This window comes from Equus asinus, chromosome 7 (genome assembly GCF_041296235.1).
Source record: "Equus asinus isolate D_3611 breed Donkey chromosome 7, EquAss-T2T_v2, whole genome shotgun sequence".
Classification (NCBI taxonomy): domain Eukaryota; kingdom Metazoa; phylum Chordata; class Mammalia; order Perissodactyla; family Equidae; genus Equus; species Equus asinus.
Window position 1 is genome coordinate 104,466,875 of NC_091796.1, and position 21,032 is coordinate 104,487,906.

Consider the following 21,032-nt stretch of genomic DNA (forward strand, 5'->3'; position numbering starts at 1 on the left):
CTGGGGGATGCCACTGAGGTCCCTCATCATCCGGGTCCAGGGTGATGGCACGGTCTCCTTCCCAGCTCTGAAATCCCAGAGCGGTCCCTGCACCGATCCCAGGCACAGGTACCCAGCACCCAGGCTGCAGGCGTGGGCAGAGCGGCCGTGGCCGTGACTGCTCTGAGAGCGGGTACACAGTGGCACTGCAGAGAGCACGTCATCCGCAGGTGCTGCTCCACTTGAGCCCCCAACAGCTCAGGACTGCCTGACCCTGGAGGTCAGAAGTCACAAGGAGGCAGACGGGCTGGGGGCAGGGCCTTGAAGCCGACCTGCTGGGTCTGAGAACCAGGGCCACCGGGGAGGCCCCAAGCTTCACCTGCTGCTGCCCCAGCCTGGCTGACACCAAGACGGACACCAGCCAAATGCTCCTGAATCACCACACCCCCAGCCAGGCTACATGAATCACTGTGTGCTTAGCACTCAGGACTGGACAGAGTAACCGCTCAGTAAGCACCTGCTGATGTTTCCCTTCCTGCTTGAATAGCAAATACCCCCAACAACCCAGTCCCACCCTTCCGCCTCCCCGACTCGAACAAGCAGATTCCCAGAGCTGTCCAGGGTGACCCATCGCCATGGGTTCAGGAACACCCTTTCCCAGGTGTCCAGGCCAATGCTTGCACACCTCCCCTAATGGGGAGCTCCCCACCTCCAGAGGCAACCCCGTCCGCCTGGCCCACTCTTGTCCATGGGCGCTGAAGCCTGAATTGCTGGAACTTTGGGGCTCCGCCCCCAGGGGCTACACACAGCACCAACCGCTTGGGCTGACAGCCCTCCCCACCTGGCAGCAGCTCCCCGGCCCAAGGCTTTTCTTCTCCCAACACAATTCCAGGTCTTTCTGTTCATATGAGGAGGCTTTACCAGCTCCCCACATATGTCACGAGAACACCTCGCAGGCCCTGGACTCTCGGAGCCCGGGTCCAGACCCACCTGCAGACCTTACTCTGCTTGGTCCCACTGGAATGCCATCTCCCTTCCTTCAACTAGACAAAGACTCATGGCTCCAAGACAGGGTGGTGCAGGGGCTCCCCTCACAAGCCTGTGTTGGGGTGCCCCATCCCCACCCCCAAGAGGCAAATCTGCAGGGCACCAGGTGACAGTGGAGGGTCACTGAACCCACCCTGTAGGGCCCAACTCTAGGACCAGGGTGTGACTATCCTCAGGACACAGAAGAGGAAACGAGGTGCAGGGGTTCTAAGCTGCCATGCTTACACAGCAGGTGGCGAGGCCAGGATTCACTCAGGTCCCTCTGACCTGGAGCCAGCAGGAGTCACTACCCCCAAGTACAGCCAGCGCTGAGTGCTCCAGCCAGGAGGACGGGGATCAGCATGTCAGGAGACAGCTACGTGGTGCAGTTTACAATCCCAAGGCTGGTCACAGCTTCCCACTTGGCAGAGGAGAAAAGAGAGGCCCACAGAGGTTCAGGAACTAGCCCAGAGTCCCAGGCTTCCAATTCCCTGTGCTGATGACGTCGACAAGCATGGTGAAGAAAGTCCACATGGGGAGAAAACACAGATTATGAGCAAGAGAGGAGTTCCTTGCTAATCGTGCTGCTCCAGGGATGACAGTAAACCAAGTTTGTGTCCTAGAAGCTCAAAGGCCAGGCCACCAGTGATGGGGCTGCTGGGGCCACCACAGCAGAGGGAAGCCAGCCTGGCACAGAGAAGGAAGGGAATGAAACCACAGAGGAAATGAGGGAGGACCCCAGCGCACGGAAGCCTGCACGGCACCTGCCGTCCCCATTCGCCAGACCGCTGGGTCTCCGTGAGCCATGTAGCTTCATGCAAGGAAACAGGAGGGCAGCACAGAAGCTCAGGGTCTGGCTTCCTGAGAAGAGGTGCCACACCTTTGCCACACAGGTTCCACCCCCGGTGGCCTCCCCACCCTCCCTGCGTCCACCTACAGGTCACCGGGGCCCCGCCCAGGACCAAGCTTGGGGAGGCCTTTCACAGCTGGTGGGGCCTCCCGTGGGAGTCCCTCTCAGTCCCACATGGCCAGCGTCCTGGCCCACAGGGGCAGCAGGCCCAGACTCTGACAGAGGAGATGCAAAACTGATCCCAGACCCCCCCCCCAACGAGCACCATGGATGCAAGTCAGCGCACCTCTCCAAGCCTCAGTTTCCCCATATACAATATGAGACCATTTGGGAGCTCTGAACAGAATGGAGTTGGGGCTGGGAAGCTCTTTGTGCTAAACTGTGAAGTCCTGGGCACACCCTGGCCCTCCCCTGGGTCACCTGCCTGAGAGCTCCTCAGGGCCAGCCCTCCTTTTGTGCATGGCCCTGGGGGCCCAGCACCCCAAGGCCGCTGATGGATGGTCCCGGGTCAGGTTAGGCAGGGAGTGGGGAAAAGGCTTATCTAACCCGCCCCATTGTCTTCACGACCTTTGCTCCCAGCCTGGTTGGGTTTAGGAAAAGCCGCCTTAGCCGGTCCTGGCCAGGAGGCGCTGAGCTGAGAGGCCCCTCATAAAAGACCTATTCAGGGAACGCTCCGTCTTTTTTTAAAGGCCCAGACCACCCTCGCTCCATCCTCCCTGTAAACCAACAAAAATACAAGCAAGAGAACAAACCCATCTTATTTTGAGAAGCTCAAGTTTTTAATCCAAACTTCTGAAAGTAAACAAAACCCCTCCACAGGCTTGCTGGAGACCCGGCTTTCCCGAGGTCAGCTGAAGGGGAGTGGATGGAGGTGCTGGTAGAAGGGACATGGAGGCAGGAGAAAGAAGGTGGGGCACACAGGATGGGGGAGGGGCAGGGGAGAAATCGTTGAAAATGCTTCTATTTGAAAATTGCATCAGTTCAAGCAGGCAAATGTGACTTTCTGGTGTTTGGGGCTCACCTGCCTCAATTTGCCTTGCTGGATTAGAGCAAAGAGCACCCTAGGCCAGACTTCAGTCAGCCCAGTGCAGACCTCCGGCCATTTCTATTTGCATATGCATTCACAGGCTGCCAGGTCCGGCCCCAGCCAGAGACTGCCTTGAATACAGATGGGCCACCTCCCACCACAGCCCTCTGGGGCCTTCCAGGAGGGCACCCAGGAGGGCTGCAGGTACTCCACAGCTCCCAAAAGAGGACTACAGGACCACCATTCCCCGGTTCCTTGGCAGGTGCAGCCAGACAAGGGCTCGGTCACAAACATTCAGGCGAGCTGTCTGTCTAAACAGCAGAGCTGTGCAGAGAACACGGAAGTCTGTTTGGCAAGCCCCCAATGGGGTCCCTATCATTTTTCACAAGCAGCCTTGGAAGAAATATGCATGACAAGGATTCTGACAAGTGTTAAGACCCAGTGCGTGCAGCTCCTGGCCTCCCTCGACCTCATGTGGATAAAGGGGGCTCTATGGCTTTGCCACACTTCACAGATGAAGGAAGAGCGGAGAGAGGCTCAGAGAAGTTAAGTAACTTGCCAAGGCAAGAGGGGTGGAGATTTGAATGCGAGAGAGCCTGACCCCACCGGGTAATGGGGTTATCAACCATCTGCTCAGTAGTCACCGATAAGCAAGTGACACTTCCCAGGACGGGAGAACGAGGGCAAACCTGGGTCAGGAATCAAGAACAGGGAGTCACCAGTGTCTGCTGATTAACAGTATCAGCCAAAATGACAACAGACCAGAGATGCAAGTCAGCCCATGGCAGGAGCAGTAGGGGACCCAGGCAGACCCACCCAGGCCACTGGAACTGAGACACTTCCAATCTCAACTGCCTTCCCAGGCAGCACTCAGAACCTCTCTCAGCCTCCACCTGCCTGTCTGTAAAATGAGGATAATACTACCTCGCCAGGTTCCTATGAGGATGAGCTAAGGATGAGCAAATCCATAAGGCTCCAGCCCACTATCTGACTCCACCATCTCCTGCATCCGACAGACACTCACTAGCTTTCTCATCTCCAGCTCACTGGTCACGCCACTTAAAACTACAGGTGTGAGTACAGAAAAGTAGTTTCTAGGAGAAGGGCCTCTCCTTGTTTCTAGGCATCCTGTTCATATTGTTGGAAGAACATCTCAAGGCCACGCATGTCTTTAAGAGACAAAACTAAATAATAACAACCCCGTCCATAAGTGAAATTTGTGACGATGCTGCTGAATCCTTAGTTCACCCCAAAGAAAGCTTTGCCGCCACAAAATCTGCAGCAGTCCTGTTCCAAGTGTGCATGGGACTTGGAGGGGCGTGGATTCTGCAGGAAACCCTACACCTCGACCCCCACCCACCCGATTGGGGTGGAAACCCTCAGGTGGAGGCCAGTCCCCCACTCCTGCGTCACTTGCTGCTGAAATGAAACACTGGGCCAGACAGGGGCCACATCTCCCGGTCCAATACATGACAGAACTTCCTGCAGATACGCTATGACACTCAAGCTCTTCAGTGCCCTGCAGAGAATCACTCTGGCCAAGTGTCACTATGACGCAGCTGAAAACCAGACAGCTTTCCTTTCCCAGGCCCGGGACTGCAGCAATCCCCTCCTTCGTATCGTACTTGGGGAAGTGGGGGCCCAGAAACCTGACCCTCCCAAAGCCCCCAAGAAGGAGAGGCCAGAGAGGCTGAGACTGGGACTCCTCACTCCCAAGACCCTGAAACCCCAATAAACTAAGCCACTAACTTTGAGCTACTCCCACTGGCCTCAAGGAGCCTGTGGTGGGAGGTGGGGTGGATACAGAGTTACAAAGAGAAACCCGAGTTGTGCTCCTAGATTGCTAATCAGTAACAAAATATCCCTCTCAAGCCAGTCCTGCCCTGAACTCGCAAGCTGGGAGGGTATTAGGAAAACTATGCGGGGCTAGCACCCCACCTCCACCCGCCCAGTGCCCACCCCAGCCCCCACTCCAATGCACCTGCACCGGCCACTTGGCCACCAAACCAAAGAGCCCGCGTCCCTCCCCTGCTCAGGCTGTCACTCTGGGGAGGAACAGTCATTTACGACCTAGATACATTTTCTCAGAACCAGGAAAGCCTTTAAAAGAACCAGAAAGGGCTGTTTAATCTCCACCTTCAGGCAAATAGTTCCGGCAGCAGCAACTGCCACCAGAACTGGGAGCCAAGCCACCAAAAATGTGGAAGAACAGGGAGGCAGGAGAGGAGCGAGGCGGCTGGGAGGAGAAGGAACGGGAGCCCACTGCTCTGCTCCAGACTCACGCTGGGGGCCCCCTGCTCCGGGGCCCACGGTCACAGCACGGAAGACAGTAGCTGGGCTTTCCTGAGGCCAAAGGTCCTCCCACGGACCCCTGGCACTTCTTGTAAGACAACCAACAGTTTACAAATACCTTCAGAGGCTTTATCTCCACCTCAAATGCCAGAGGCTGGAAGCATCATTTTCCACTCTCCAGAAAAGCAAACTGAGGCACGCAGAGCAGAGAAGCCAGGATCCACCCCAAGCACATACCCCCCAGGAAAGTGTCAGAGCCTCGGTTGAGAAAGGTCCCTCTGCCCTGATAAGTGCAGAACTAACAGCAAACCAGGAGGGCTCTTAGCCCCGTCCTCTGGCCCAGCTGCCTCCAGGTCTCAACCCGGTTGCCCCTGCTCCCTCCCAACACTGCAGGCAGCCCAGAGGAAACCCAGCTGGCATCCCAGCCATTGCACACACCGGCTCAGATTTGGGGGCCGCCTGTTGCTCCAAATAAGAGGGAAATTCTGGTGCTCAAAGGACTTTTCATTTCTTTCCGAGAAGAACTTCCCGCTCCCAGACAAGGATCTCAAAGGCTGGGATGAGGTGCGCCCAGCCAGCCCTGCAGTGCCAGACACTCACACTGACCACTCCGCAGAGGAGAAACTTTCTAGGGTCTGGCAGACCGGGCGGGCTGAGGATTAGGAGCTGGGCAGGGACACGCCTCCATCACTAGACCAGAAAAACACCACCCAACGCCCCACTGCGGGTGGGCGCGGCATCTCCCTGCCCGGAGTTCCGATGCCAGCCGGAGAACGGGTCTGCAGCGGCGGCCGCCCCTGGGAGAAAGGGCTGTGGCCCCGAGACCCGCGCGCCCCGGCTCGTGCTGTCCTTACCGTGCAGGCCGTTGGGGATGCTTCGGTGGTGCGGTGGCGCCGACAGGTCGTCCAGGGACCTGCGCGTGGCTACAGCCTTGCCGTCGGGGGCCTTGTGCGGCCCGGGGGGCAGCAGCGGGGGCGGGACGTGGTGGTGGTGATCCGGGCTGCCGCCGCTGCCCGCGCTGGACGTGCTGCTGCCGTCGCCCACGTCGCGGGTCCCCGCGCCCGCCGCGCCGCCCGCCAGCGGCCCGCTCAGGCTGGCCTGGCTGTCGATGGAGCTGCGGGAGCCCGCGCCGCCGCCGCCGCCCGCGCCGACCGCGCCCCCCGCCAGCGCCGCGCGCTCCTCGTCCAGCAGCAGCACCAGCTCCTTGAGCTCCAGGTTCTCGCGCAGCAGGGCCTCCTGGCGCGCCTCGAGCTCGCGCAGCTTCTGCTGCGAGCGGGCCACCTCGTGCCACACGGCGCCGGCCGCGTGGCGCCCGAAGCGCTGCCACTCGCGCGCGAGCTTGCGCCCCTTCTGCCGGTCGTCGTCGAGGAAGCAGCAGAGCTCGCGTAGCTCCTGGTTGTCGTCCTGCAGCCGCTGGTTCACGTCCTTGAGGCCGCGGATCTCCAGCAGGTGCTGCTGCAGCCGCCGGTTCACGTCGCGCATCAGGCCGCCGTGCTCCAGCATGAGGCCCACCTTCTCGCCCTCGGCGCGCCGCAGCCGCCGCGCCAGCTCCTCCTTGCTCCAGCGCAGCAGCTCCTCGTCCGGCACCTGGCTCAGCTCCTCCGACGCCGCCGCCGCCACCGCCGCCGCCGCCGGGGGCTTTGCCATGGCGGGGCCGTCACCGCGGCATCGCCCGCGCCCTCGCCCGGCCGGCGCTCCCCGCGCCGGGGCTGCGCTGGGCCGGTCCGCGCGCGGCCGGGGGGCGGCCGGGGACGCGTGCGGCCCGCCTCGCGCCGCCTCGCGCGCGCTCACCCAGCGCCCGCCCGGGCCGCCCGGGAAGCCGCGCGTCTCGGGGCTCGGCGAGCGGGGACCGCAGCTGCGTCGGCGGCCGCCGTGCCGGGCGCTCTCCGGGCTCGGGCGAAGCAGGCGGAGGCCCGCCCCCCGCCCAGCTCCCGGAGCCCCAGCCGCCCCGCCCACTCCCGGCGGGGAGGGGGCGGAGCGCCGCGGCCCGGGCCCGCCTCCGGGGGAGCGAGGGGTGGGCGGAGGCGCGGCCGGCCCCCGACGTCCCCCCGCTCGGTGCGCCCGCCCGCTGGGCGCCCTGCCAGAGGCGCGTTCGAGCCGCGGTCCCGCCCTCCCGCCCGTCCGATTGGGCCTCTCTGGGGGTGTGTGGGAGGGGCGGGGCGCGCGCGGGGGACGCCGCGGAGATGGTACAGTCCACCCCGGGCTCCCAACCCCCTCCCGGCGGTTCAAGTTTCTGCGCCCGGAGGACGCGGCCTCGGCCAATCCCCGGGCTACAGGGCGCTTTTAAAATGCAGGTACGGCTGCGGGGAGGGGGAAGGTGGGAAAGGTGGGGCAGGGCTTCCCTTAAAGGCGACGCGCGGAGCTGGGCGCCGAGCCCGGCCCCGGCCCGTGTTCCCCGCCCGCACTCCCCCTTCCCAGATAAATGAAGACTGTACCCAGGGTCCGGAGGACAGCTCCCCATCTCCCTCCCGGGGGCACCAGAGTCCAGCGTAGTCTGAGACACGACGAACAATAGGACTCTGACACGGGGGTCGCTCTCCCCGGCGGCAGGGCGGCTCTTTGTCCCCTTCCCTGACCCTGCCCCCATCTCCACCCTCGTCCCCTGCCTGAGCGCGGTTCCACTCCAGCCCAGGGCTGTGGCTCCGGCGTCTGCGCACCGGGAGGGCCAGGGCCTCGCCAACCGTGTCCCGAGCACGGTGCGCACCCTCTTCCCAGCCCAGAGCTCGCCCCTCGCCCCGAGCGGTGCTCAGAGCACCGCTCCCCCGCCAACTGGACCGCTCGTCCGGCGAATTCGGGGAACAATCTGTGATTCGCGAGGTGGAGACCACTGGGGAGGGGAGAGGAAGATCTCCCGCTGGGGTCTTAACGCTGGGGGGGGGGGGGCGCCGAGCCGGCACAGAACCGCCTCCTCACTGGCACCCTCGCCCGGCGCCCGGGTCTTCCCACAGCCCGTGAGTCTGTCTCGTTATCCGCGCTTCCGTGAAGCGCATATAAGGCGCGTCTGCTGCGAGTCAGGCGGAGGGGGGCATCCCTCCCCCTGGACCCCCAAGGAGATAAAACCCGCGCGCTCGACGGTGAGCGGCCACGGCCTGGAGCGCCCGCCCGCACCGCGACTAATGTCCCGGTTTACAGTAGCTCTGCCATTCGTTGGACAGCTGTGTACCCGGCTCCTGCTCTAAGCCAGGCCTGTGCTAGACCCACGGGGGCTTCTGCAGGGAACGACAACAAAGGCCACTGCCCTCTGGGGGGACTTTGCTCTCTGGGGGGAGGAGGGGAGAGAAGATAAACAAACTAGGTAACTGTGAGGCTGTGGTAAGTGCTGGGCAGAGGATTAAGACAAGCTGCTGTCACAGAAAGTGATAATCAGTTACTTCAGATCCCCTGGTCAGGGAGGACCTCTTTGGAGGTGCATCTAAGCTGAGATCTGAGCGACAGGAAGGACAAAGATAAAGGGGAAGGGCAGTCCAGCGGAGAGAACAGTATGTGCAGAGGCCCTAGTGTCCTCTTCAGGGGAGGCCAGTGGGGCTGGGAGTGGGCCGGAGAAGAGGGGTGAGAGATGAGGTCAGAGGGCCAGATCCTACGTGATCCACGGCAGCTGGGAAAGCAGTGGGGGTTAGCGGGAAGCCCCGGGGCTGTGCTTTGCCTTTGAAGAGGCTCACTCTGGCCCATAGGTGGAGAAGGGATGCAGGGTGCAGAGAGGGGCAGAGTTAGACGTCATTCCCCACCCCGCTCCAGGTGGATGTTCAGGAGAGGGTGATGGGGAGAGGATGAGCCGGAGGGGCATAGCTTTGAGAACCAAGCCCCAGGGGCGCTGAGGGTCCCCCAGACACGGCCCAGGGGAGCCAGCTCCTGGGTGGAGGAGAGCATGGTGCCCGCTGGGGCACTGTGCTTGGCAGGCCCAGCCAGACCCGGCCTGAGTTTGGTTTGGAAAGGGAAAGGGGTTCAGCTCACACTCGGGAGGCTGCAGATCTTTCCTACCCCAGGAAGCCGGATTCAACAGCTCCCTGGAGGATCCCCCAGAACGAAGGCTGTGCAGAGAGCTGGTCCTGGGAGAGGGAGGGGGGAGCATCAGACACTGGGGCTCACTGGGGAAGTCACTAAGATGGTTAACACTGTGCTTGGGGGACCTCCTCCTCCATGCGTTGTGGCCTCGGGGTCATTCCCATGGCCTGCATCTCCGGCTCTTGATCCTCCAGGGCTGGCAGCTTCAGCTGAACTTTCCAGGAGAAAAATGAAGCCTCCATCCAGACAGGGTTTATTTGCATCATCTACAGGCAGTGGGACCAAGAGTGCCCCGCCAGGACCCACGAGAGCATCCCTGACATCCCCCTGGTGCAGTAGAGACATGGTGCCCAGCCGAGGCTGCGGTGGGGGAAACAGAGTCTGCCTTCTGCACCCTGGCTGCACAGGACAGCAGGAGGTCGAGAGGACCCACTGCTGAGAGGGACTGTCCAAGCCACAGCCCCCTCCCTAAGGGTCCGCATCCCCGAGTGTCCAGCCGGAAGTGCCAAGTGCCCTAGAACACTCACCATCCAACAGACGCTGTCCCTGAGCCAGGATCTCGGAAATGTCAAGTGTCTTTGCTTTTTTAGCTCCGGGGTCGTGACAAACTCTGCTTTGTCATAACGACACTAAAACCAAATCCTGGATCTCTAACACAGGAATTCTCTAGCTGCCCAGTGAAAGTAGTTGTGGGTCTTTCAAAAAATAAAGATGCACCACCACTCCCCACGATTTTTTTCCCTGAGAATCTCACTCTGAAATGTGTGCCCATTCAAAGCCGCACCAATGTTTTTGAGAGCCAGCTGGGGTGAGAGCCAGCACACTCACCCACTGTAGACAAAATATCCTAGAACACACGGTCTGTGAGCCTGGGAAATGAGAAGAGCACACTGGTGGAAGGCAGACCGTCTCCCCACTGGTAAGGGAAAGGCTTTCTCCTTCTCCTCTGTGCCTGGGCCCTGAGCACGGACCCCAGAGCAGGCACCATTTGATCTTTGCTAAGTGAATGCGCGACCCATCGGCAACATGAGTCTAAGTTCCTGGTTTTGAAAATGAGGAAACTGAGCCAAGGGAGGGAAATGACTTTCCCAAGGTCACTTTCGTTTGTTGATTTCCTGAACACACGAACATAATTAGGTAAGTATTTATACATAAATGCATATAAATGTGCAATCATATGCATTGTAAATACTTTGTGTAAGTATCACAAAAGAGATGAGCAGGACGCACCCTGATGGGAGCAGCTTCCAGGAGAAGGTGATGCCCACGCTGAATCTTGAAGAGCGAGTAGGAATTTATCAGATGGTGGAGAGGAGAGGAGAGGGCCAGGATACTCCAGGTGTAGGGAACAACACAAGCCCAGGGCCAGGGGTGAGCCACGGTGAGGTGCGTGTGTAGACACAGCCATGCCTTATTTCTGGAACATACAGGAAAGGCAGTGAAGGGCAGGGAAAGTCACACTGCGGTCAGGGAATGGAGCTGGGCCAGGGAGGGCTCTGTGGGCCACGAGAGTAAGGGTGGCCCCCTCCCTGGGACGGATGGTTAAGAGCAGCGACAACAGCAATAACAACCTCCTACCCCTTACCCAGCCCCCGGTGTGTGCCAGGGATTCTAAACCAGTCCTCAGATGATGACCGTAAGGACCCTATGAGACTGCGTCATCAGCCCTTGTAGGGTTTCACGTGGATTCCTGTTGGTTTGGCTGTCTGTCGCCACCATCTCAGATCGCCGAGGGTGAACCTACGGACAGTTCAGAGCCTTACGGACGCCCGAGGGCTCTGGGTGGTGGAGGATTGTGTGGTGGCTGAACGTTTCTGCGGGTCAGGGAGGCGATGGCAGCTGACCAGGTCTGGGGCCTGGCTTTGGGGCTTCTGCCTTGATGACCCCCTCCCCGGGGAGGGGAGGTCGCCCTGCATGGCTGAAAGGCTACGATGCAGCACGAAATCAGGGTCCATGCCAAAGTGACTGTAATTATTCTTAATGACAGGCAGTGTTGATTGAGCCCTGCCTGTGCACCCAGCACGCACTAGGCCTTCATGTGCATGGTCTCGTTGAGTCCTCACAGCAGCCCTGTGAGGTGGGAACCCTCTATCCCCATTTTACAAAGGGGGAAACTGAGGCTCACGCAGGTTAAGTCGCTTGTCCGAGATCATACACCTAGCAAGCGAATGAGCTGGGATTCGAACCCAGGACCATCTGAGCCTGAGAGTGCGCCTTCCCCCATAGACTACTCCTTCTCAAAGGGGAGGAGTGGACCGGCTGCTCTGTGACGTCTCTGTCCCTGTGGCTCTGGCTCTACGATGCTGGGGGCCTGTGCCATGCCAGGACCACGTGCATGATCCTGCTTCCTCCTGCTGGGGGCCTTTCATGTCACACCTGAGCCAGAGAGACTCCCCGAGCCTCTGGACAGCCAGCTGTGGCCATGGCTTCCCAGCTATTCCTACAGACAGGTTGTTAGCTCCATCTCCCAGCTCCTCTGTCACTGACTTGCTGGGTGACCTCAGGCCAGTCCCTTACCCTCTCTGAGCCACAATTTTCTCATCCAACCCTCCCCCATAGGGCAGTGTCAAGCACCTAGCAGAGCGCTTGCAAAGCTCTGGGGGGGGACGCCGCACCCCCCCTCCCTACACAATCTCCCCATCCTCTGGACCAGAACAGTGTTCCCATAAGGATGTTGACACCCATTTTCCAGAGGCAATCACTGACGTACAGTGAAACAAGGGCTGTCCAAGAAACCTAGTGCTTGCCCCTGGCAACATGGGCTACAAAGGATGCCGGGTCAGGCCTGGGGCTGCCACTAACCGCCTTTTGGGATGGGAGCAGCATGGAACATGGGAACCCCAAGAACACAGAGTTCAGTGATCAAGTGTCTCACTCCCACATTTACAGGCAGGGAAACCACACTGAATCTGGGGCCACCAGGCGGGGACTTGGCCTGGGGGTCGGCACCCTGGAGGGAAGCGGGGGCAGTTGCAGGAGGGTGGGCTCATTCCCACTGTTGACTGATGTGCCAGATACCCTTCTGGGGAGCAGGAAGTCAGCCATGCAGAGGATGCTGCCTAGCAGCGCTGATGTCACAGGCAAAAGCCTCAAGGTCAACCTGAGGGCGATGGGAGCCACAGAAGAGTATAGAGCAGAAGAGAGACCTTGCTGGACTTGTGTTTGATAGAGAGCACATATAGGAGGTGTGAGAGGAGGGATGGATCAGAGAGGGTCAGCTGAGGCTGGGAGACAGACAGGAGGCTGCAAAGCCAGGCCAGCCAGAGGCCAGGGAAGAGGTGTGAGGGAGGTCCCCTTAGGGACCAATAGGGGAGTCGGCATCTGTAACCCCCCCTTCCAGCTGGAGCCACTGACATCCCCTCACACCATCGCTCAGAGGAGAAGGCAGGGAGGGACATTCAGCCACAGGGGAAACCGAGTCAGGGAGCTCTTTGCAGGACTAGCTCTCACCTCAATGCACTTAAAAACATTATTCTTATTATGAACTATTTCATGTTACAACAAACTGCAATACAGCAGGCACGTGGGGGGCTCCCCTGCCCAGCTTAAGGCATCCCCACCCAGCCGGTCATGTGCCCCAGCCCGCACTGACCCTGGGGTAGCCACGAGTCTGAATGTTGAGTTGCTTATTCCTGTGCCCTCAGTGTACTCTATTTCCCCCTAAGAATATCCTGCTGAATTTTGCACCCTTGTGAACTTCGTCGAAATGCTGTTGCGCTCCACGTGTCTTTGCAGCATGCTTTTTCCCTCACTGTTCTGTCGATATGTGTGGCTGTAGCTCAGATGCCATTTTGGACTGGGTAAGTCTTTGTCATGGGGGCGGAGGGGGCTGCCCTGTGCACCACAGGATGTTTACCAGCATCCCTGGCCTCCACCCATTAGATGGCCGTAGCACCCCCACCCGGGCAACCAACAATGTCTCCAGACCTTGCCAAATGCCCCTGGGGGCAAAACCGCCCCCTCTTTAGAGCCACTGCTGTCTAGTATCCACTGCCTGAATGTGTTACCGGTACTTTTCTCTTCTCCTGTCAGAGGACCTTTGTTCCATTTTGTTCTGGAGCCGGCAAGCTGCCGTGGACATTCTTGTGAGTGTGTCCTGATGCGCGTGAGCATGACCATCGCTTGGGTCTGTACCGAGACACAGAATGGCTGGGGCACACGGTCTACACCGCTTCAGCTTGACCAGATGATGACAAACTACTTTCCAGAGAGTGCTGATTCCTACTCCTGCCGGCGGGGTGTAGCAGCGTGTGCCTTGCCCCACCTGGCGTCAGCTGGTGTTGTCACCCGGGTGTGAACCTTTGTGCACGTTCCACAATGCACTGTGTCTCTCTCGGGATTCTCAGAGCACAAGAGAAGCCCAGACCAAATTTCATACTCGAGGTGCCCAGTATACTAGGTAAAAAAAAGAAAAACAGTACAGCGGGTTGACCCACTTGTGACTTATTTGAAATGTTTATATTTATCAAACTGATGCTTTCACACATACACAAATACACTGCAACACGTTTTATGCTACTCATAGGATAATTACAGGGTTTACTGCAGGGGATGAGCCCCAGGCTCCAGACACAAGGTCTTGGAGCCCAGCTGTGTCTCTCTGTGACTGTCAGCATCACTGTGCTGGGAGGGGTGAAGCCCAGGCAGGCGGCCCCACCCGTGATGGGAGGTTTGTGTTACCTACCCCCGGCTGTGTGCTCCTTGAGGACAAAGCCTCGCTCTTCTCTGGGACCCACAGGGCCTGGCCCCGTTGGTGTTCTCTGGGTGTCTGCACCGTCTGCAGCAGACACCTCTAGACCACACCCAGCCAGCCCCTACACCTCTGGATGCCCTGGATGCGAGCCCTCGGGTGCTGCGCTGGGCCCAAGGTCTGCAACCAGCAAGGCTGCCCCTCCTGGCCCTGCCCTCTGCAGAGATCGGAGACCAGTCTCCTCTGGTGCCTGAATATTTCATGCACGGAGGGTGGAATGAAAGTCGGCAAAGACCTTAATTGTTAATGTGGCTTCTGCTGGCTGCAGGCCCAGCCCTTCCAGAGCTCTCCAGCTTGCCCCTCCTGTTTGATAGCACAACAGCAATAACAGTAATTCCTCTTGTGACTTGCTCTCAGTGAGACTGGGCTGAAATGAAGTTGTTTTTCCCCCCAGCCCCCAGGTGAGCCCAGCCAGGCAGAGAGAAGCTGGGACATGAGTAACTTTAACAACCACACCATTAGGTCCATCATTTGTTCACCCCCGTTCCCCAGTGCCCTCTCGGCATAGAGCCTGAGAACTCAGTTAGTGTTTGTTGAATGAATGTGTGACAAAGGAGGAAGCTGGGTTAAGTAGAAAAGCCCTGGACTTGGAGTCTTTGTCCCTGGTCTGATACTTACCAGCAGGGTGGCCCTGGGCAAGTCATGCCCCTATCTGAGCCTCTGGATCTTACCTGGAAATAGACTCATTTCATCCTCATGGGGTCAAGAGATATTCAAACGCACAAGAAAAGGCAAGCTTGAACCCTAAGCCACACAATGAGGCCGTGGGTGCTGCTATGCCAGGGAGAGGGCTGAGAGGCTAGGAAAGCCCCCATCTCAGACTAGAAGGAGTCTCCTGAGACTCTGAAGACCTAACTGAAGAGCTGTGTCTTCTCTCAAGAACAGGCTCAGCTGGGCTGAGACCCAACTCCGGGACACTTTGCAGTGAAGAATCACCATCTTAGGAATCACCATCTTAGCATCCTGCGTGCTCGGAGCCCCTGTGATCTAGTCAGGCTCTCCAAACAAGGCCAGTGGGTCAGCACAGTGGTTCTCAGCCCTGGGCACTCATTAGAATCACCTAACAGCTGGTCAAATGCAGAGGCTCAGGCCCCACCCTGGACCACTTCCATCAGAGTATCTAGAGAAGGTGAGTCTAGCAGGCAGGCCAGGAAGCGCTGGGCTAGACAAGGCTCTTGTTGATTGGCATCAGGCTGCCCTAGAAGGAGATACCCCCATTTCTGGGGGCACACCCTTCCCAAAGCATCTGGATTTACAGGTCTTTCTCTAAGGTTATCCATATTCCCCCAATAATCGTCAGATGTGCTGCCTAGAAGAGGGGAGGGGCTCAGGATCCTGGAGTTCACTGTAGTGTTCACTTACCCCTATCTTCTGCCTTATCGCTAATGGGACGAAATGAAGGGAAGTATTCAACATACACTACCAAAACATCTGGGACTGATGGACACAAAGGGCCAGCATAGAAGTGAGAAAAAGACCCTACTCCTACTGGGTGCATCATTGTAAAATTTCAGAACATTAGAGTTGAGAAGATCCGGAAAACATCCAGAAAGAGAGAGAGAATGAGAGACAGAGAGAGGGAAAACCACGTACAAAGGATCAGGAATTAGAATAACATTGACCTTCTCAACAGCAACTCCAGAAGCCAGAAGACCACGGAGCAATGCCATCAACATTCTGCAGGAAAGTTATTTCAGTAGCTCAGCAACCAAGTGTGAGGGTGGAGGAAGACAGTCCCAGATTAAAAAAAATTATCTCCCAGACAGCCTTTCCCTAAAATTAGGAATTAAACCAAGAATCGAGAAGAAGTGAAATTCAGGAAATGGGGAATGCCGAAGTGATGGGGTAGGAAGGTCAGAGGGCGAAGGCATCAGAGCCAGAAGCAATCAGTGCAGGTTGGAACCAGGCAGAAGGATGGCCGAGAAAGAGAATGTAACTCATGGGTTCCCCCGGGTTTGCCATCTTGAGGGGAAAGTTAGAGCTCTGTCAGAGAGTCTGAGGCTGCATTAGTGACAAGCACAAAGAAAGCCAAGCAGTCAAAACAATGAGGCGATTGATGACCCCAGGAAAACCCAGAAGTCCTACAAGGAAGGAAATAGAGTCATAGGATGTATCGTGGCTCTGTTGGCTGTAATGTTTAAACAGTATAATATGTAAACAATATTGATTTAACCCAAAATTGTGACACAGCCATACTGGGGGGATGGGGGAGGGGATGGCATGTGCGGGGCTGGGGGCATAAGTGGGTTAGACCTCTCTGGTCCCTGTTGACAAAAATAATCCATAACCAATCTGTAAATGAAAATTTGGGTGAGTTTATTCTGAGCTGAAATCTGAGGACCATGGCCCGGGGCCTTTCTTCCCAAAGGAAGAAAGGGCACCGAAGAAGTGGGGTGCACAGAGTGGTTATATACCCCCAAACAGGGTGTTTCACATAGGATTGAAATGTCCCTCCACAATAGTCACAAGATTGCCCTGTCGGCACAGTGCTTGATGGACACAGCAGGCAGTGGGTCTGCTATCCTGACGGGCGTAGCAGGAGGCAAGTCTATTGTCTGGAGCTGGGTGGTCACAGGTGAGCGCAGCAATCAGTTCCTAGCCTAAGGAAAGCTGCTTAATTCTTAAGGAGACGCCAACATTGGGAGGGGCAGGGAAGTTGCACCTTTATCTCAAGGGCCTTTGTTCTTGCCATAGGGAAAATCTAAAGCAGATATACAACGCATGCTCAACGGCCACAGTCAGGCCCTTTTGGAAAGACAAGGTCAGGCCGAATTAGGTTTATACCAAATGGCTTCCTCATATTCTCCAACATATCCTATTGTTTGCCATTTTTATTTGTCATCCCTAAGAGAAAGGCAGTGATGAAAGTATGTTGCTTTCAGATATGGAAATAAGTCACAGAATTGAAAGTAGTCACCTCTGAGAGGCAGGAATCAGGGATGGAGACATGAGGTGGGGGACTGTTGTTTTGTTTTTTTTTTCAAATGAGCCTTACAATTTTATTTAATTTTTGAAATTCTGTGCATGTGTTTTAAAATTAATAATTTTTTTTAAAAAGCTGGCATTGGACTTCTCATTAGAAACCTTGGATGCTAGAAGACCAGAGAGCAGCCGGTTGCCTTAAAAGTCTGCGGGGGGTGGGGAAAAAGCAATGTGGATGGACCTCGAGGGTATTATGTTAAGCGAAATAAGCCAGTCAGAGAAAGACGAACTCCATATGACTCCACTCATAGGTGGAAGTTAACATATTGACAAGGAGATCTGATCGGTGGTTACCAGGGAAAAGGGGGGGTGGGGGGAGGGCACAAAGGGGGAAGAGGGGTACCCACAACATGACTAACAATAACGTACAACTGAAATCTCACAAGGTTGTAATCTATCATAACATTAATAAAAAAAAAAAAAAAGCCTGAGGGAAAAGAATTTCCTGCCCGGCTTCTATGCCCGTGGAGAGAATCAACCAAGTATGAGACTGGAAGATAAATATTTTCAGAAATGCAAGGTCTCCAAAAAAAATAAAAAATTATCTGCTGTGCACCTTCCAGGAAGTTTTCAGAGCACATGCTCTCCCGGGAGCTGAGGGCAGGCCCGGGAACAGGACAACTTTCCCAGGAAGGAGTGTCCTTCGTGGGGGAGCCACAGGGGCAAGCCCCAGGGAGCTGCGCGCAGGTTCCAAGCTGTCCCCAGATCACAGGGTGGAGGGCTCGGCCTGGAAGGGCCCACGGCAAAATTGGGGAGATGTTATCCAAAGGCCTGAGCATTTGACACTGCTGTCACAAGGTTGGAGTCAGATTAACAGGACCCACTAAACAGCCTGCAAGTTTTTTTTTTTTTAATGCGTTAACTCCAGGGCATAAACAAACAAAACTCTACAAGAAAAGAAACTGTCAGGGACCACTGGGTGACTTTCACGGAGGAGCATTTACACATCATAGTAAAACCCTCGACCAGTGGTCAGCTGAGAACTGGATAGAGTCCTCCAGGAGATGCGGAGGGAGGGGCGGGGGAGGGGATGCTTTAAGACAGCGAAGCCTCATTTGTCAGGACCGGCCGGCAAAAAAAAGGTCTAGAGTTGAAAAATCAAGAAACAGCAATGGCAACACCTTAGTAAGAAATGTGGAAGCCAAAACCAGAAGGAGCACTAGACGTGGAAACTGGTTCTTCCGGAGAGTGAGAGGAGGGGAGGGGAGAGGGAGCCACTTCACTGCCTTCTGAACATTTTAGTGCTATTTGATTTTTTTTAATCTAAGTGCATGCGTTATTTTGTTTACAATGTGAATATAACGTATCTAATAATCATTACGCCTACCTCCAGGCCGTGGCATGTGAAGGAATGCTTGCTGGTGGAAGGCCCTAGACCTGACCCTCACTGGCGGCACCCCAGGCCCGGGGCCTCACCTGCTGGGGGGCCTGCCTGGTCAGCCTCCACTATTTTTGCAGTCATTTCCAGCTTACAAAGCTCTCTCCGGGCACTTTCCTCCTCCTGTCCTCGCAGCAAGCCTGCGAGGTGGGCACGATTATTATGCCCATTTGATTGACAGAAGCGGAGGTTCGGGTGTGCATTTAGGGGTCCACAGCAGGCCCCTCCCGTGGCAGGTGCACCCTGCTATGAAGGCAGGTGGAGGACCTGCCAGGAGCCAGGGAGAGGCGGCCACACTGAAATTTGAGAGCTGGAGTCACCCCTCCTGGTCCAGAGGAGAAGACTCCTGCAGAAACATCACACGCAGCCTTCCCACTGCTCCCCGGCATTGGATGTCCTCAAACCACACTGTGCAGCCCGGGTGACATGCACAGATGTAAATTCCCCTGGCGGTTTTAGGACAGGGAGAGGTGACGACTGCACAAAAGAGGGGAGGGGACAGGGAGACACAGGCTGTGGAAGTGGTGACAGTGGCTCATGGAGCCCAGCACCACGTGGGGTCTTTGTTCCATGGTCTCACTAACCCCCAGCACCCCAGGGGCAGGCCCATTTCATAGATGCAACGACTAAGACTTAACAAGATTTAAATAAATGCACCACTGGGGTTGCAATTTTAGCTATGAGCAAGGTTTCTCACACCTGCCTGGTGACAAGAACCATGTGGGACTCTTAGACAGATCCCTTTCCTGGAGATCTGACCCACCACCTCTGGGTGAATCCCGGTCTGTTTAACCAGTGCCGGGCTGAGGGCTTCAGGAATCACAGGATCCAGGACCTCCCAGCCCCCCACCTCCTCATCTGCCCTGTTTCACAACCATGTGGTACTTAACCAGTCCAGGTGCTTGGCTGCTCCCCTGCTGCTGGACACGAGGGTTATTTCCGGGGCTGTACTATTATAAAGAACTCTTGTGGGGACATGTTTGTGCACAGCTTGGTTTTCCTGTTGGGTTGTTTCCTTGGGACACGTTCCCAGAAGTGGGATTCCCGAGTGGAAGGATGGATGTTTTCCCGCTCCTCATCCCCAAACCTAACCTAGTCTGGCCCCAGGTTGAGGATCCGGCCTTTCTCTGGCTTCAAGGAGGGGCAGCCGGCAAATTCCGCCTGGCACTTCCGGAGGAAAATGACAGATCTGGCCCTTTCCCGTAAGGCTAGGTACCCGCCCAACACGTTCACAGCTGTCAGAGCCACGAGGGCCCAGGTGACTCAGTGCCGGCTTTCTGGGGCCCGTCCCGATTGCTCTGCCAGCCGGTGATGGATGTTCTCTGCAGAGATCACAGGAAGTGAGAAAACCATCCCTCAGCTCCCCTGTCAGCAGCTTTGGAAAAGGCCAGAAAGGAGGCCTGGAAACCCACGGGGCAGACAATCCCTCCCTCCTTCCAGACAAGGAAGGACCTCTGGCCCTGGGTCCCCTGAGGTACCGGACAGCAAGCAGGCCCCCGAGGCTGAGGGTCAAGGGGGCCCTTGCACTGACCTGGGCCTCTGGGCTGGAGCCCCTCCGGCCACCTCCTGTCACCCCAACAGTCAGCCATCGGGGGAAGGGTTCTTGGGCTCCTCTCCAAGGCAGCCCCTCCCCCACTCAGGTGGGCTCAGGGCGGGAGTCAGCCCCTCCCAGCTTCCTTGAAACAAGCGTTTAGATGGCCACAGCTGGGGGGTTTGGGGGGTGTACCCAGAGGCCCCACTCTCCTGAGGGAGCAGCAAGGGAAAGGGGAGTAAGGAGAGCTGTGGAGTAGTCACCTTGGGGGGCACTGGCCCCCTGGCTCCCCACAGGAGGGCTGAAGTCTCAGCATCTGTGGGCTCCTCACAGCTGCCTGAGCACAGAGGGCCGCTCTCCTTTCCCTGCAGAAGATAGGGGGCCCAGGCCTCTGGGCAGGGCCTCTGCAGGACCCATCTGTGGGAACTCTGACCCTTCTCCCACTGGGGACACCCTCAATAGGAGCAGGGGGAGTCAGCCCTGTGAGGTCAGCCTCTCTATGCCCAGTGGGTCCCACAGAGCCCAGCACCAGCATGACTGTGCATTCTTTGAAGGCAGGACCCATATCTGCTCTGTTTCAGACTCAAGGTAGTGAGTTCTCTGTCTCTGGAGGTAAACAAGCTAAGGCAGCATGACTGTCTCTCAGAGGTACAGAGGGAATACATGCTGTGAGGGGGCTTCCCTGGGCTGATTGCCCCCTGCCCCATGCCACTACTTGACCAAAACTTACGCTGTGCTGTCTGTTACTCGCACTTTACAGCTGAGGAAACTGAGGCACAGTGGCTAAAATGCCTTGCCTAGAGATCTGAAGGTAGCTGACACACTCCTGAATCATCGCTACTTATTGAGCCCCTGCTGTGCACCTGCCTCCCTGCTTCCTGAGTCTCCACTTGACCAGTTCTCCCGCCACTGCCCATAGTTTATCTGGGGCACAGGTGGCCGCCCTCTGTCCGCTCCCACAGGAAGGGAATTCCCCCCCCAGCCCCACCCCGAAGCTGCCATGACCGGGCCATGACCCTCTTTGGTTTCAGGGCAGCTGGAAGGATGGTTCCTGGGTGGGACTGGGGCTTTTATGTTGGTTAGGCCAACCCCAGCTGTTGTGAGTGGGGTTGGCCAGTTGTGGTTCCAGGGCGCTGGCCACCTCCTCTCAAGGACTCTCCCAGGCCAGGACCCCCGACGGTGCAGGGCGCCCATCCAGTGATCACAGAATGTTTA

General features: G+C 57.2%; 1 protein-coding gene across 5 annotated transcripts in view; it reads right to left on the reverse strand.

Annotated features, from left to right (window-relative positions):
• CCDC85C (coiled-coil domain containing 85C) overlaps positions 1 to 6,954 on the reverse strand; it is an 80,198-nt gene extending 73,244 nt beyond the window's left edge. For all 5 annotated transcript variants that reach the window (XM_014854599.3, XM_070514294.1, XM_070514295.1 and 2 more), the window contains exon 1: positions 6,029 to 6,954. In XM_014854599.3, the coding sequence (XP_014710085.3) occupies positions 6,029 to 6,821 (793 nt within the window). In that variant the 5' untranslated portion in view covers positions 6,822 to 6,954. The remainder of the gene's footprint in view (positions 1 to 6,028) is intronic.
• Positions 6,955 to 21,032: the final 14,078 nt, after the last annotated feature.